Raw genomic sequence first — 15,451 nt, forward strand, 5'->3', positions numbered from 1 at the left:
ATATGGAAACAGGGAGAGGTTGACAGGGGAGAAATACATTTTCTTTGGGAGAAGAAGAGAAATGTGAGAGAATACAGAAAGAGTTGATATTAATAATAAACAACGAGATAATCATCCTGATTCTTTCATATTTCAAAGACTGCGCAAGGGGATTTTATTAGTAGTTCTCAAAATAAATGAAGCAATAAAATAGCTTATTATTTGTTTTGATTCATCCATCACACTGTTATTTTGCTCTAAAATATATTCTCAAAGTTATTTTTCATCGTGGATTGTCTTTGTCATTTGCTTAAAAGAAGCACAGCCTTCATTTAGAAACTGTATTTACTTATAGCACAGACAATGCCATATAAACAGCTTTTGCTTTGCATTGATATTAATTCTTGGGCCAGGACTCTCTTGAAAAAGAGATTTTTAATCTCAATGAGACCTATCCTGGTTAAATAAAGGTAAAATAAATAAATAATGTACTGCTCAGACACTGCCAACTTCTTAGTGATGTGCCAAAACCATTTTTGTTATGACTTTGAAAATTGTAGCATATTAAAGATCATCAGATGCCACAGCTTGCAGTTTCCACCCCACTGCTTTGCCAATTTGGTGTTTAAGACAACTTCACAGCACATACAGTAGATTTTTCATTTTTCTCTGCAATGACAGTCGTATGATGGATTTCAGGGCAGTATGTACCCTGGTGGGATGTCAACACTCCACAGCTGAGTGACTCAGATTGGACATAGAGATACACATAGAGGATCAACAGCAACTACGACAGCTGAGCAGTCCACAGTTCACTAAAGTAACACAGGCACGTGAACATGGACAGATGGCACTGAACTCTGTAACATTTTGTCCTGGGACATGATCCAGCCGACAGTGTATTTATCACAGGTGTCATGCAAAGTGGCAGACATGTGTGTTTTGGATAGTCGTTTGAGTATCACTAAAGATACTTTGTATGTAAACACATCATGCTTTACCCTGTTTTACTTTAGGTGATGTGTATTTACAGTATTAAACCAGACCAAAAATGATGCGCAGTCAAACAGCTTTCCCTTAAAAGATTGTGGTTAACTAGGTGACCCGTATAGTCAGCGCTTTGACACAGCTAATAAAAAGTCCACAGCTTTTTAACACTGCATGGCCAATTGCGTCCACCTTTGACCTTTTGAAGAGCATCCACAGAGCCATTAGTGAGACCACTTAAATACATTCTGAGAGTATAATCCCTTAATAGCCATAGCAGAGAAACTCCTGAGCACATGTTTGCACTGAAACACAGATGGGAATCATATGACGTAGAACATACTGTTATTTCTTCTTAGGTGGGTGTGGGGTTGAGGGATGAATTCAGCATGACAGGGTTTCACCACACTGAGATATTCCCCTAACACACTCCTCTGGGTCTCTGCTCTACAGTATTTTCACAGTAAATTTAACCAGGACATTCTCCCTGTTATAGGACAAGGTAAATCTTTACATTATGGCCTGAAGCTGGTAGACTTCTGCTGAATTACAGCCTGGTGCCAGATGGTCCCCAAGCTTGTTAAATGCAATTCACTGCACACTGCACCATTAGCTACACGACTGCTTGTCCTGCTGTAAACTGCTATTAAGTGCAGTGAAGGCTACTGTAAGTGAACTCGTATCACTTTGTATCAACTGAAATTAATTTGAAATTAAGCATTAAAGTGGTCCTATGTGTTATCTCAAGAAAAGAAATCAAGGCAAGTGAGGAGAAGATCCTGTCTTATTTTCGCAATGAAAACATTTTAGCAAGTCACACAGGAATGTAAGTAGGAATAACTTGCATAATGATTTAAAGGACAATCATTGATCAAGTAAGGGGTGGGAATTAATAAGCATTTGCTTCCTCCTTCTCCCTTTCGGACATATATGATTTATTATTCATATGAAAAAACGTTTTGTTGAATATATAAATATTATCATGAATGTGGATAAATACTGTATTTTAACAATACGGTATTCTGTTTTTCACATTTGTTATTATTTTTTTTTTTATCTGTTCGAAATAAAGATAGAAATTAAATGAATAAAATGAAGATACTAAAACCTAGCAAAGGAGATCCTTCATCAAGGGACTAATTAAATGTCTTACTTAAGGGATACAGAACAGGGGAAGAGATGTTTATGTTTCCTGCAATGCAAATCATAAACAACATCTCTGCCAACATTTAATGGTATGACAGACATTTTTCTCTCTACCCTTCATTCATGTGCTTCTTTTCTTCAGATTTAGGGAAAACAACTGCAGTAACTAAACACACCACATAATAACGCCATGAATTGCCTTGTCACTTACAGTACACTTGCAGTTCTCCTGGATGTGTGTTATGTGACTGCCCTTGTTTGTTCAGACAGTGTTGGTAATATGTGTGAGAACATAAGTACAGTAGGAGACATGACGTGTGTATAGCAATATGATCACTATTGATTGGTTGGCTTGGGTCACATGGATATGGGCGGCATTCATTATAATCCTGTTCACCTGCGTGAGGTGTGTGTGTGTGGAAGAGAGGGTGACACTGACACAGGGTCGTTGTACTTTTTGTTGACCGCAAGTTTAATGATTGCTTTGATTATTATAACAATGTCTAAGGATAATAAGTTGATCATCCCAGTTTTCATTAAATTATATTTCAACAGAGTTTTGATCTCAAGGGGGGTTTTTGGTAGCGTGTCACACAATAGCAAACAGGCCCGGCCTCAGCCTCTCAGCGACTTTGTTTTTTTCCTGCTGTCACTATAAGTACTACTTGTGTGACAGAAAAAGAAACTCCCTTTGGTTAGCAGTATCTGTAAATAGACATACAGTATCTATGATGTCAACCATTTAGATATCTAACGACAAGTATTAATAGGATATAGGCCATGAATGTTTTTCCCAAGTTAAACTTCAGTCAATTTGAGAAGAAGAGAAAATAAAAAAGGGAAAATTAAATGTTTAAATGACCAACCGAAAAAAAAAGGATTGTTTGTTATACATTTTTAATGAAGTGCTCCTGACATGATGGGTGTTAAAAGGCCCAGTGAAAGCAATTCTGTGCAAGATTACTGACATGACGCTGAACTGATCCTGCTTTATGATTGTGATCAGTAATTGTTAGAAACTGAACTGAGTGCACCCTCAATTCCACAGCTACAAGATAAAATAGATCACAGTGTGTTGACTTCGAGGGTGTCTGCTTACATAAACCCAACACAATTGTATATACATGTAAAACCTACATTGCTATGAATCTAATATTTTTCTATAAATATTCGTATTCTTCCAGAGGTAAAATTAGTATCTCCTTTTAAAGGCTTCTTATGGTTTTTAGTTGACATACTGTAGACATTTAGTTTTTGCTCTGAATGTATAACTTAATGGCACCAAATATTACATCAAATCATTGTAGTGATAAGGGCCAATAAGCAAAGGTTACACCGCAAAGGATAGATCTTTGAAAAAAACACAGGTTTTCCATAAAGCCCATGTCACACTGTCCCGAAATTGACACCAGATGGACACACGAATATGGAATTGTGAATTTCGCACGAAGATGGCCCCGAACTTGGTCAAAAGCCAAGCAACAGCCGAAGCAAGTACGATGCCTATAGGCCACACGATGGCACCCGAACCACACACGAAAATATGGTCGTAGACTTTACTGATGATTTAGAATTAATCCAGACTCAACCTAAGAGCGTGTGCCTCTTCGGGGGGTGCTAACATTTAAACATACACTTTATTCTTTACTTTCTCCGTCTTTATATGTAGATTAGAAGATATTACTTATCTCCTTCATGTTGTTTCCATAGCAACTACAACTTCCGTTCAACAGCGTAATCTTGCCTTCAAAATAGGGCATCTAAATAAAACAGGAAGTTAACCTAAATTTATTTATAATATGTTTACATGATTTTGTTGTGCAATAAATGCAATCTCGGTGTCATCATACTATAATACGATGGCTACACACGACGGCATTGTGAGGCATAGCAACAACAACTTTCTGTCAACAGCGTAAACTCGCCTTAAAAATAAAAGCATGCCAAATTAGACTTAAGACATACAACTGCAACCAAAGTAACAAACACAATGCAATATCCTTTTCAATTTCAAAGAACACAAATTGGGTTATTTACAGGTGTTGTTTTGTGTAGTATTAGGGTTAGGGTCATCGCCGTCATTGATGCGTTCTGCACCCCGGGCCGTTGTTTTGATATTCCGCTGAAGTATACACTGTGACGTAATAACTCTTTTTTTTTTTTTTTTCGAGGGAAGGGTTGGCGGTCAGAGGGCCTAGGTATAAAAGTCACGGCTCGCCACTGCATCTGTGTAACACAATCCGTAAACTCAATAACCCAAAATATCACTTACCAAAAACATGGATTAAATGCAGACAGAGAAGCGACAAATAAAGGCAGAACTGTCAACCTTGATAGCAGTTTAATCAGGATGTGGGTGGCTTACTTTTGCTTACACCTTAACCAGCAGCAAAAGCTCTCTAAACATTAGTAGATTAATTACAACCCTCATGACACAGCAGGCTTACTGAAACTGACGAACCTACTTAATCACAGTTTAAAAGTGTATAGGGATTGTGAACACTCACGCTATTTGAATTGTTGCATACAATACCACTAAACTAAATGATCTGTCACGGCATGATTTTAAAAACAAGCTCTAAAGTAGTGGTGAAATAATTTATTTGCTGTAAGGAGCTCTAAAACCTGAGCAAAAACTCAGTTTCCTATTATTTTGCTGCCTCTAATGACCTGGAAAATCTATTGCCGAATAAGGTCATACTATGGAGAACAAGTTGCTAGCATCATGAACAATGGCCCAATTATGTTTTTTATTACACATATTACCATAGAATGAGCTATGGAGAGAGGCATGCTGATTTTCAGGTACACTTTGAGAAAGATATGTTGCTCTATCTGCTTGAAACAGACAATTCAACAGAGTTGAGATGGCGCCTTTACAGGAAACTGTCATTTTCATTGTGCCTCTTGGACATTGTGTTCCACTGAATTGGACACACATCATACGAGTGCCAGTCAGAGCATAGCACCCACAGTTATGACTGCATATCCAGAGGTATTGCCAGTGCTCAATCGTCTCTTTGTGCTTTGAGAACACAGTAGCTGAGAACAAACAACAGCAGAACAGTGAGGAAACAGTCAAAGGGCTCTGTGCTGTTCAGTCCCCTTCATTTGTTAGCCAAGATGGGACACTCTCAGTCGCGTCCCAGTGCATGTGTGCCCATCGGGGCTTTGCCACCATCTCCAAGGACGGTGTGCGCCCTCCGCCTGGCCGAACCGCCCCATCGATTCTGCTGCCACTACCAGCACTTCAGCTATCCTGAGAGAGCTATGAGCTACTCGCCACCTTACTCACCGAGTCTGTTCAAGAAGCCAGATCGGCGGTAAGTGGGGGATAGTCAGAGTTTATCTTGTGTGCATGAAGACATCTGCCATGACAGTGATGAGTGTCAGTGACAAATGTGCACATTAAAGACAGTTCAGGAGAAGATGGATGTTAAACGGCAATGTGTCAGCGTCTGAATGATGTAGAGTGGTGGGTGGAGTATTTGTCACGAAATGGCTGGATTACAATTCATGCATGGCAGCGGTGAGACTGTTTTCCATCATGTTCAATCTTGCCAAATAGAGAACAAAACAGGACAGGAAATGAAGCTGTAACATCTCTGCTTCTGTGTTTAACAAGCTGCTATGTCACTGAATATCATATTTTCTCTCAAATAACCTTGATGATCATGTTGTTGAAAGACAACTTTTGCATTTCTAATGATTGCTGGCTGCAGGATTGAAAGCAGGCTGCCCTTGAATAACAATGCCAGTCCTGTCAACATCCTTTGCATGCACTGAATGTTTGATACACCTATCACATGAGGTTATACATGCAATCCAAGGGCAGGAATTGACAGCCTGTTACATTTATTGAAACCTCAGGAGCAAGACCAAGGCCATGTGCCTCGATTCACTCAGGAGACTTATAGGTGATGTGATAATAATGAGTGCCTCTGGGTGTCCTCGTGTGTGTATAGTGTTCAGTATTCATTGGTTGTTACCGCTTCTGTTGCCCTCACCGACAGCTTCCTCTGAGACGGCCTCTGGCTGCAGGTTATGGCAGGGCTGCGTGTTCTCAGGACACACTCTCATACACGCCATGTATTCCTAATTCTGAGAGCCCATGTGGGACACTTGCAGTAAAAAGAAAAGGAAACCATCATCACAATTTGATGACCAGTGTCTTTGTTTTTTAGCTATAATGTGTTCATGTTGAATTTGGTGTGTCAAAACCCTCAACATCTGCTCACAACAAAAGCTGAGACATTGGCTGCATGTCTTTGCTTCGTTTCTCTTCAGCCAATGGTGCAGATGAATCACAGTATTATAAAGGCTCCTGGGATATAAATTGTGGCCCATCGCCTAGCCCTGCAGTGACTCACAGGATTGGGCACGTTCCAACCATGGTCGGGCAGAATGAGTTTCTCAGAAATCTAAAGGGCTTTATTTCCTGAAAAGACGGCGTAGGTCACAGTGTGGCACTGGCCAAGCTATGAGATACAGATACTAATTGCTTATGTTCTGTGAAAATGTCCGACACTTGCTAGGATTTTTGTTGGAGCAATATTTAAACTGTAAATAGAGCAAGCAGAAAGATTGTGCACATTCTAGTTTACACTGTCTTCTTACAATATGTGGCTTATTAGGTATGTTTTACTTGTACCGTGCATGAAGGCCTCCCCACTGTCTGTAGTTTCTTTCTGTGCATCTCAGCAGAGCCAAAGGCAATCGGTGTGACTTCCCCTTCCTAAGTGGGACTATCACAGCAGGGTAAGGTAATTCACCAGCCTCTCATCGCCAGAGCAGAGCTTGATATTAAACCTGGCAGCTGTACTGTCACAGTACGAAATCTGAGACGACAGGCACTATGGGGCCTAATGCACAGTCCATGTGCTTTCTGCTTAGGCTTGTTAGGCCTACAAAAAGTCAGCCTTTCCACTCTAATTATTTTGTTACACAACGGAACACTCCAAAAATGTGGTACAACATAGTTTGCTCGACAAAGAGTCAGAAAGATGCAGGCTTTTGGTCATTTGATGTTCGTGTTTAATGTTTCTGTGTGGTGTGACCTTTAGGAAATGCGCAAAACATGTATTTGTGTTATGAAATCTATAATTCAATATATCCAATAATTGTATATTTAGAGTCTATGGGTTACGCAATTAACCACATTTAATGGCTACTATTCTCTGCGGACCCACTCAGCAGAGAATTTCCATAAACGTTCATTTGAGCAGCGGGTAATATTCTACATGTTGTTGGTGCTTTGGAAGAAAACAATGTTGTGCAACAGAGGCTCTCTAATAGCAATTTAATTGGATTATTATCAGTATTGGATCAGATAATCGTAAAAGCAAAATGGAACGTAATATGACAGCTAAGAGGCGCCGAGCAATTATATTAAAGCTAATAAAACCTGCATGAACGCCTCACTGAAAACAACATCTATTGCTCCATAGAGCTGCCAATACTCAGTGGAAATTCCTGTGAAAAGAAAGATAACAGCAGTTATGTATTTTCCCAGAGGTCGGTTTCTACTACAAATGGTTGATAACAGTCTGCAGAATGCTCATTAATGTTGCCTCACATGTTGCAAGTTCAATAGACTATGTGAATATGAAGATGTCATACAAAAAGAGAACAGTGCTTTATGTTTTGCGTAGGTCTTGTATGCCCTCCAAATCAATGGATATTGAAACTGTATACTATATGTGGTGGTATATATATATATATATATATCTGTTTTACCCAGAAAAGTCCTAAATTGCTTTGTTGCTATTCCACACATTAGGGTGATCTAGAATTTCAAATCAAATCAAATCAAGTTTTATTTATATAGCACATTTTTAAACGATTTTTGGTCGAGCCATGCATACATACATATACGTACATATGTACATATAATAAAAATACCCTTCAGTAAAGACACTTTACATCAATGAATTTGATAAAAAACTAAACTAAAAAAACAAGCCTTAGGCTACGCTAAAAACATGTGAACAGTGTTAATGAATAAATAAAAGAATGAGTCTAGATTGCCCATTGAAAATGTTCCATAATTGTCCAAGCCATAAAAACAACCTGGATTTTTTATAATGTCTGAAGGCAGGAAAAGGTGACGGAAAATTCCGTCGGTAACACTGTGTCCAGGAACAGCCTATAGTCATTAATATGGTCCCCAACGGGCCGGTGTATTCTGCAGGTCTACCAGTAGAGACCGATAGAGGTCAGACATAGACTGAGGGGAAATGTACCAGGAGAGCGTGGAAAAGTACATTTGCAGAGTACCGTGTGCAGCATACAGACAGTAACAAACAACAGTAAAGTGATGGGAACAAATGTATTTGATTGCCACAACAACAGTGTAAGTAATAAGCATAGTTTGCAAACGTTTTCTGAGTTGTGAAACTGTACACCAGGCAAATACAAAACTATTAAACTAATCCTTTTAGATTGCACACAATCGCTTCTATGACAAGTTCATTGATTCCCGTGAACATCAGATGATACAAATTATTGCAGCATGCATCATCTCGGTTGACATATTGACTTCTGTAGGCAATATACGAGTGACCTATTCATGCAGACCATGTAATTACATTTGTATTGGAGGTTGTTATGATGTTGTTGGTTGCATCGCATATGTTTACGTTTTGTGGGTTAACCGTTAACCGTTAACTGCAGAAACCAATGTGGCAATGGCAGAGGAAAAGTTCAGAAGCAGGGCATAAGGGATGGTGCGTTCAAATGCTCCCCGTCAACTCGTTCTTTCAAGCGTCGATGTTGTTTACTAATAATATATCTTATGCAACTTCATGGTACCGTTGTCATGGCCTGAAAAAAAATGGAAAGATACTTAGAGTTGACTGTTAACACTTTATATTATTATATGTTTTGTAATTATTATTAATAATTCTTTATTTTGTTGTCTTTAGTTGTTGATCAATCCTCAGCTGTCAATCAAACCCTTATATCTATAGATAAATATAATATATATCTAATTTTAGAAATATCCCTTTTTATATGTATAATCTGTAGTATTTGTTAACACAGTGATGGAAACTCTATTTTAAATAATATTTTATGGGCTCAGAACAGTCTCATAATACACACATGCACACAGAAGGATTCAAACTTGTATTTCATGATCCGCAAAAGGATTCACGCTTGTATTTCATGATCCGCAAAAGGATTCACGCTTGTATTTCCGGATCCACACTTGTGTTTTTCAATGCACACACAAATGTGTTCCGTTTCATATACATGTAAATAAAATCCAAATACAGAAAAAAGTTTTAAATGTGTATTTTTGATCCACACATTTATTTTCCGTTTAAAACCTCTGAACCTGCAAACACAAAACAGCTTTCTGTGCTTGGATCGCTGTGCATTCGTGTGTGTTTTTTTGTTTTTGTTTGGGTTCAGTTTAACCACAGTAGTTTCCAAATCTATCAGTAAGCAATTTGAATTTTTAGCCTTAAATATACAGGGTTCTTACACCTTTTCCAAAGTAAAATTCAAGCACTTTTCAAGCATTTTCAAGGTGCATTTTCAAGCTTTTCAAGCAGCGTACAGCTGTNATGTAAACACATATTTCCATTTGAGGGGGTAGTGATTAGTAAAATATGCATGAATAATACAAACAAAATGTTAACTAGGTGAAAAAAGGTAAGATAAACTTGTTGAGAGCTAAAACTAGTCTTTGCTGTTGCCTCAAAGAGGAGCAGGGGGGAGAGGAGGGAGACAGGAGAGGCCGATTCAGGAGCCCAGACACACTCACAACTATAAATGAACCAAAAACAAATAAATAAACAAGTTTCAATGTTTTTTCATATTGGATATTGTATGTTATTGGTTATGGCCATGCACTTATGATTTTATGATTATTTAAATGTATACATTTTTGTTTCATATGGGTGTAGTCTCTTTATTTCCCCCTCAAAATGCACCAGATTGATGCATTTAAGTCCAACATTTAAAAAAAAATCTTACCGGGGGAGCATGCCCCCAGACCCCCCTATAGGATTTGAGGCCCAGCCCCACTGTTCCCAAATAGATTCGCAATTTTTTTTAAATAGTAACCCATCTCCATATGTTTCTTTTTGGGTAGTAGATTTAAACTAGAGGGCTATCACTTTGTGCAGCAACGCTATTGACAAATAAATCCAGCAAAATGGCACAAAAAACTGGTAGTGGCCTCAGGGACGAGGAGTCATTTAACCAGCCAGTAGGTGCCTTGGCAGTATCAGTTCTTTTATATCCATAAAGAAAAAGTAAATCTGTTTACAGTTGTTTCATTATGGATGTTGAGAGGTATCCATATATCTCTTCATTTTGCTCTCAAAGTGCACCAGATTGATGCATCTAACTTCAATATTTAAAAAAAAATGTTCCCGGGGGAGCATGCCCCCGGACCCCCCTAGACTAGAGGGTGTCAGGTCCACTCCCCACTTATAAAAATAGCACTTTACCACTGCACCCCCTCTAATCTCAGATGCACCCTGAGTCATTTTGTTTAAGTACAGTGAGCCTTTCTAAAATATACAGTAAAGAGACAAACCCACCAGCATTATAGGATATACTATGACTTTGTGCCAAATACTTGTTGCTGATTTAGAGTACTGGCACCTTTTTTATTCCAATTCAAGCACTGGTCTGTATGAAGTTGTTGTGAATGTGGAGGGAGTAGCTACAGGTTAGCTTAGCCTAATCGATCAGTGCACTACAAAGCCAGTGCTAGACAGTGAACTGTCAACGGGGGTAGCCCCGCCGGTCATTATCGGCCGATATTCACTCTAAATAGTTTGATCGGTGCTCTCTATAAGGCCGATCAGGAGAGCTGGATCTGATCGATATGGACATAAACGCGAGTGAAGTGTAACCGGACGCGAGAGAGAGATCAGATCAGCTGTTGAGTCTGACGGAGACACGCAGCTCTGCATGATCACCTGATGCTCCGCCCTCTGTTTAGCGAGCTGACCGGACTGCGCAAAATGCGTAAGTGTCATGAACGCAAGAAATCTACCCTCGTGGCAGCGCGCTCATGTGATTGGCTTAGACTGGAGGAGACATCTGATTAGCTATAGATGATAGAAATTACAAGTACGAATCGGCTGACCGTCAGGGGAGTCTCAAAAAACCCACACACGAATGCACAGCGATCCATGCACAGAAAGCGGTTTGTGTTTGTAGGTTCAGAGGATTTAAACGGAAAACAAATATTTGTGGATCAAAAATACATATGTAAAACTTTTTTCTGTGTTTGGATTGTATTTACATGTATATGAAACGGAACACATTTGTGTGTGCATTGAAAAACACATGTGTGAATCATTTTGCGGATCATGAAATACAAGTGTGAATCCTTCTGTGTGCATGTGTGTATTATGAGACTGTTCTGAGCCCATAAGATTTGAATTAATGACAAAAATAGTTCCGAATTAAAGTTTCAATTAAAGTAAAAGCATAAAGCTCAAGTAATGGCAGTACTCTTGTAGCATCTGAGTTGTGTGTCAACAACATATATGGTAAAATCAAACGCCCACACTATTAGTCTTCAAACAAAGCAGTTCTCTTAAAATTAATGCATTAAATTAGTTGTAGGTTGTATACTATATTGCATCAAATGATATGGTTTTACATGTATGTGTTAGGCCTACATGTAATCTGTTTTCTGCATTATATCATAAGCACAATAGAAAAATCACCTCTAGTAGCCTACACAGAGTTAAAATAAAGTAAAAGTCTCCAAATAACCAAATGTTTCCAGAATCAGCCTTTTGAATACTAGAGGAACTGAATTAAACTAATCTTAATTTATGTTAATCTCCCATGGATTTGTGTGGCATGTTTTTATAAAGGTCTGGGTCCTGAATGTAGTTTTTCCTACGGCACTCAAAGGCACCTTACTATCCGACCCGCCAACCCTGACTAAAATATGCACGCGTCAGTTGACGTCAGATGGCAAGTCATACAAATATCAGCCGGTGGCAGAAATAGCATCAGACAGTCGCTTGTTTTAACCGGCGAAGCTCACACCCGACACAGCACAGCACTGCGCCTAAACAGCAGCAGCAAGTTAGTGCATCGATACTATTGACGAAACTATTCCGGATATCACTTAGGTGACCAACCAGTCGCAAACCTGGCGAGAAGCGTAATCCAAACGAGTCTGGTACTCAACATGAGCACGGAGATGTTCAGTAAAACCGACATGGAGGTGGCCGTGTATCAGCTGCACAACTTCTCCATCTCCTTCTTCTCCTCGTTTGTGGGAGGAGATGTTGTATCGGTCAAACTTGACAACAGGTAAATATCTGACACAGCCGCAATAACTTAGAAAATACATTATTTATAATTAATGAGTTAGATTAGTTATAAATCGGATAATTAACTTACTCAAACTTTACTTTAGGCCTCCAACTAACGTTACTGTATTTTCATAAAGCGGATCAAAACACATCGTGTGCAATGTGTGATGAAGTTTTTATTTACAAAATGCCTTAATGCCGTGTGCCCAAATATTCTCTCTGCTGCTATTTGCTTGGACTTTGAACATATTTTGCCAAACTACTGTCTCACCTAACAATATGTGTGCTCGTTATCACCTAAAAAGCTATTTTACCCTCAAAGCAATACACTTGCAGTTTATATTAAAAACAAATATAATAATACATAAAAATGAATTTCATGGAAGCAGGTTGAACAGTTTTCCTTTCTGTTTTGCACACTTTCTGTTTTACTCCCAGAGGCCTGCTATCTGGGTGAAACAGCAACATTTCTTTGTTTTCTTAAAAGTTTTGTGTTGAGTGTTTTCAATGAGTGAGGCAGTTGTGGCTTTGAACTTTTCATTTATGGCTCTTTTTTTTCTCTCTCTGCAGTGCCTCTGGTGCTAGCGTTGTGGCCATCGACAACAAGATTGAACAGGCGATGGTAAGCCCAGATAACAAACACAAACACCAGACAAACACTTGAGAATGGGTTGCAATATACTATACTATACTATACAATACATGTATATATTTTGTGTTCAAATCCTAGTTCATAGATTGGATTTTGTCCTGAAAGAGACTGTTATGTTTATCAGAGCAGTTATAATACATGCTATACATTCTGCACAAAAGCAGCACTTGTTGAATGCTCTAGAAGAATACTGTTTATTATATTAAAATGACAACACAGAAAACGAGTGCAGAAAATGACAGCAATAAGTAAAAAAACAACAACTGATTGATAACATTGTTGCAGCACAAAATAATTAAAAACACTCTTGATTCACAGGCTTTTATGCCAGTAAATGAAAAAATATGATATACAGAAATCATCTGACAGCAAACGCCATATATTTTTAGCATGGATTACCTGCAAAGCCAAGCTCATCAGCCTCAACATTTCCTCATGTTTTTATATCAAAACTGATCCAACTATTTTTCTCTATTATGACAGGATCTTGTCAAGAACCACCTCATGTATGCCGTGCGAGAGGAGGTGGAGGTCCTCAAAGAGCAGATCAAAGAGCTGGCAGAGAAGAACAACCAGCTGGAGCGGGAGAACTACCTTCTGAAGAACCTGGCCAGTCCAGAGCAGATGGAGAAGTTCCAGTCCCGCATCCCCACAGACGTGCTGCTACCGCTGGACAACCTGAGCGCCCAGCTGACCCCAGACCAGCATCTGCCCTGTACTCGCATCGCTGGCTCTGCTGTATAAGTGGCTCTGCTTTGGGGCGGGCAGAGCCACCGTCTCTTTACAATAATGGACCTCCATTTGAACCTAATCGTTAAGAAATTGCTGCCACCGACAACCCTTCGTGAAAATGAAGGGCGAAGCACCGGGGCTGTAAACGATCGATGGGACACAAAAGGACACTGATAAGCACAACACAGAACTTGAGATGCTCTGTCTGGTGTGCCAGTCAGGCCAGCTCTCTGATACCGTCAAACTCTTTGTCGTAGTCTCTCTGTGTAGACAAAAGCGCTAAGAATAGAGAGGGGTGACGCTTGCTTTCAGACGGCAGGGGGGCTTTCCCTGCCTAGCCGAAACCCTTCCAACAAACACCCTTTGCTCTAGCAATTGGGAGTGAAGAGGTGTGGATTGGGCTAGCCCTGCAGGTGCTAACTTGAAAAGGTGTTGGGGAAGAGACCCAACCTGAGACGGTCCTCCATGTGTCAACAAGAAGAGCCACATCAGGTGGATTCAGATCTAAAAAACACAAGTTTGAAGGACTCCCAACCGCATATTTCAGCCCCTTAACAGGGACCTTTCTTGTGCCTAAAATGTGTTGCTCATGTATTCATGTACATCTAAGCATAACAAGAATAATCAACAGGATAAGCTAAGAGGTGGAGGTTAATGCAGTATAGCCTGTTAGAGCTGGTGGACCGCTGCAGTACACTGAATATACTGTAATAATTCATGAAATGTAATCTTGTATTGCCTGCAGTTGGGGCTTGCTGCTTATGGGGGAAATTTAATTCTGCAATATCTTCTGTTTTTGTTTGTGATTCCGAACAAAAATCAGTGGTTTCTAAAAAGGCACTGTACAGATTTATTTTGTAATACTGGACAGGAATATCTGCCCACCATGTACGCCTAGCTCTTCACAGCAAAAGATAAATGTAACTGCAATGTACCTAAAGTTGAAACGTCCAGGAGGAAGAGCAGTGGAGATGGTGAGCAACCAGAAGAGCCAGCAGATGCACTCCTGATTTTAGCAGCGTCGTCCAGTATCTGGTCTGTGTCTCGCTCAGATGCCAACTTGAAAACAATGGCATGACAACAGTGCCTGTTCGTAGTAAGAGAGGAACACATTTCCTCAAAGAGCTCTGTTATTGTTGTTTTCTAGCTACCAAAGACTTTTTGCCTTCTTTTTTTTGGTCTTGCAACAACAGAAGCCAAGCAACCAGGACCATGTGTACAACGTCACAGGGAGAAGTGTTGTTTGTACCTAATGCTAAAGTGTATACGTGTTTTGTAAAGATAACGGTATTGTTGCTGTAAAGTATCCTTAAAAAGTTCTTCACTATGGTGTTTGGATACAACTGCACATTTGCAATAAACCTTGTGTTTACATTATACAATACGTTGACGCACGTTGTCTTTTTGTTCCTCAACTGTGCCCACATAGTGTGTGGTCCAAAGAAATGAAAGCTTTATGATGTGTATGTTACAACATTACAAACTCAGTGCAGGAAAGACCTTCTAATGATCTATCTAATGTTTTAATTTGACTTTATTATAAATACACAGTAACTACCTCCTAACTAAAGAGCCCACTGTTTAAAAGGGAGATTTAATGAATGCTAGGACAGATTTCTGCAGAAGCTTTATCAGGGGAAAACCACTGACTCCAGAC

The 15,451-nt window shown here is 39.4% G+C and overlaps 1 protein-coding gene across 2 annotated transcripts; it reads left to right on the forward strand.

Moving 5' to 3' along the window:
- The first annotated feature begins 5,220 nt into the window (after positions 1 to 5,220).
- LOC104954424 (TSC22 domain family protein 3-like) lies at positions 5,221 to 15,178 on the forward strand. 2 transcript variants are annotated; one of them, XM_010781530.1, is made up of 3 exons: positions 5,221 to 5,435; positions 12,981 to 13,032; positions 13,546 to 15,178. In XM_010781530.1, the coding sequence occupies exons 1-3, from the start codon at positions 5,236 to 5,238 to the stop codon at positions 13,804 to 13,806; spliced, it is 513 nt and encodes a 170-aa protein (XP_010779832.1). In that variant the 5' UTR covers positions 5,221 to 5,235; the 3' UTR covers positions 13,807 to 15,178. The 2 variants fall into 2 exon arrangements, with proteins under 2 accessions (XP_010779832.1, XP_010779833.1); XM_010781531.1 differs by lacking the exon at positions 5,221 to 5,435 and adding an exon at positions 12,083 to 12,408.
- The last annotated feature ends 273 nt before the right edge of the window (positions 15,179 to 15,451 follow it).

This window comes from Notothenia coriiceps, unplaced genomic scaffold (genome assembly GCF_000735185.1).
Source record: "Notothenia coriiceps isolate Sejong01 unplaced genomic scaffold, NC01 NC01_scaffold00023285, whole genome shotgun sequence".
Classification (NCBI taxonomy): Eukaryota; Metazoa; Chordata; class Actinopteri; order Perciformes; family Nototheniidae; genus Notothenia; species Notothenia coriiceps.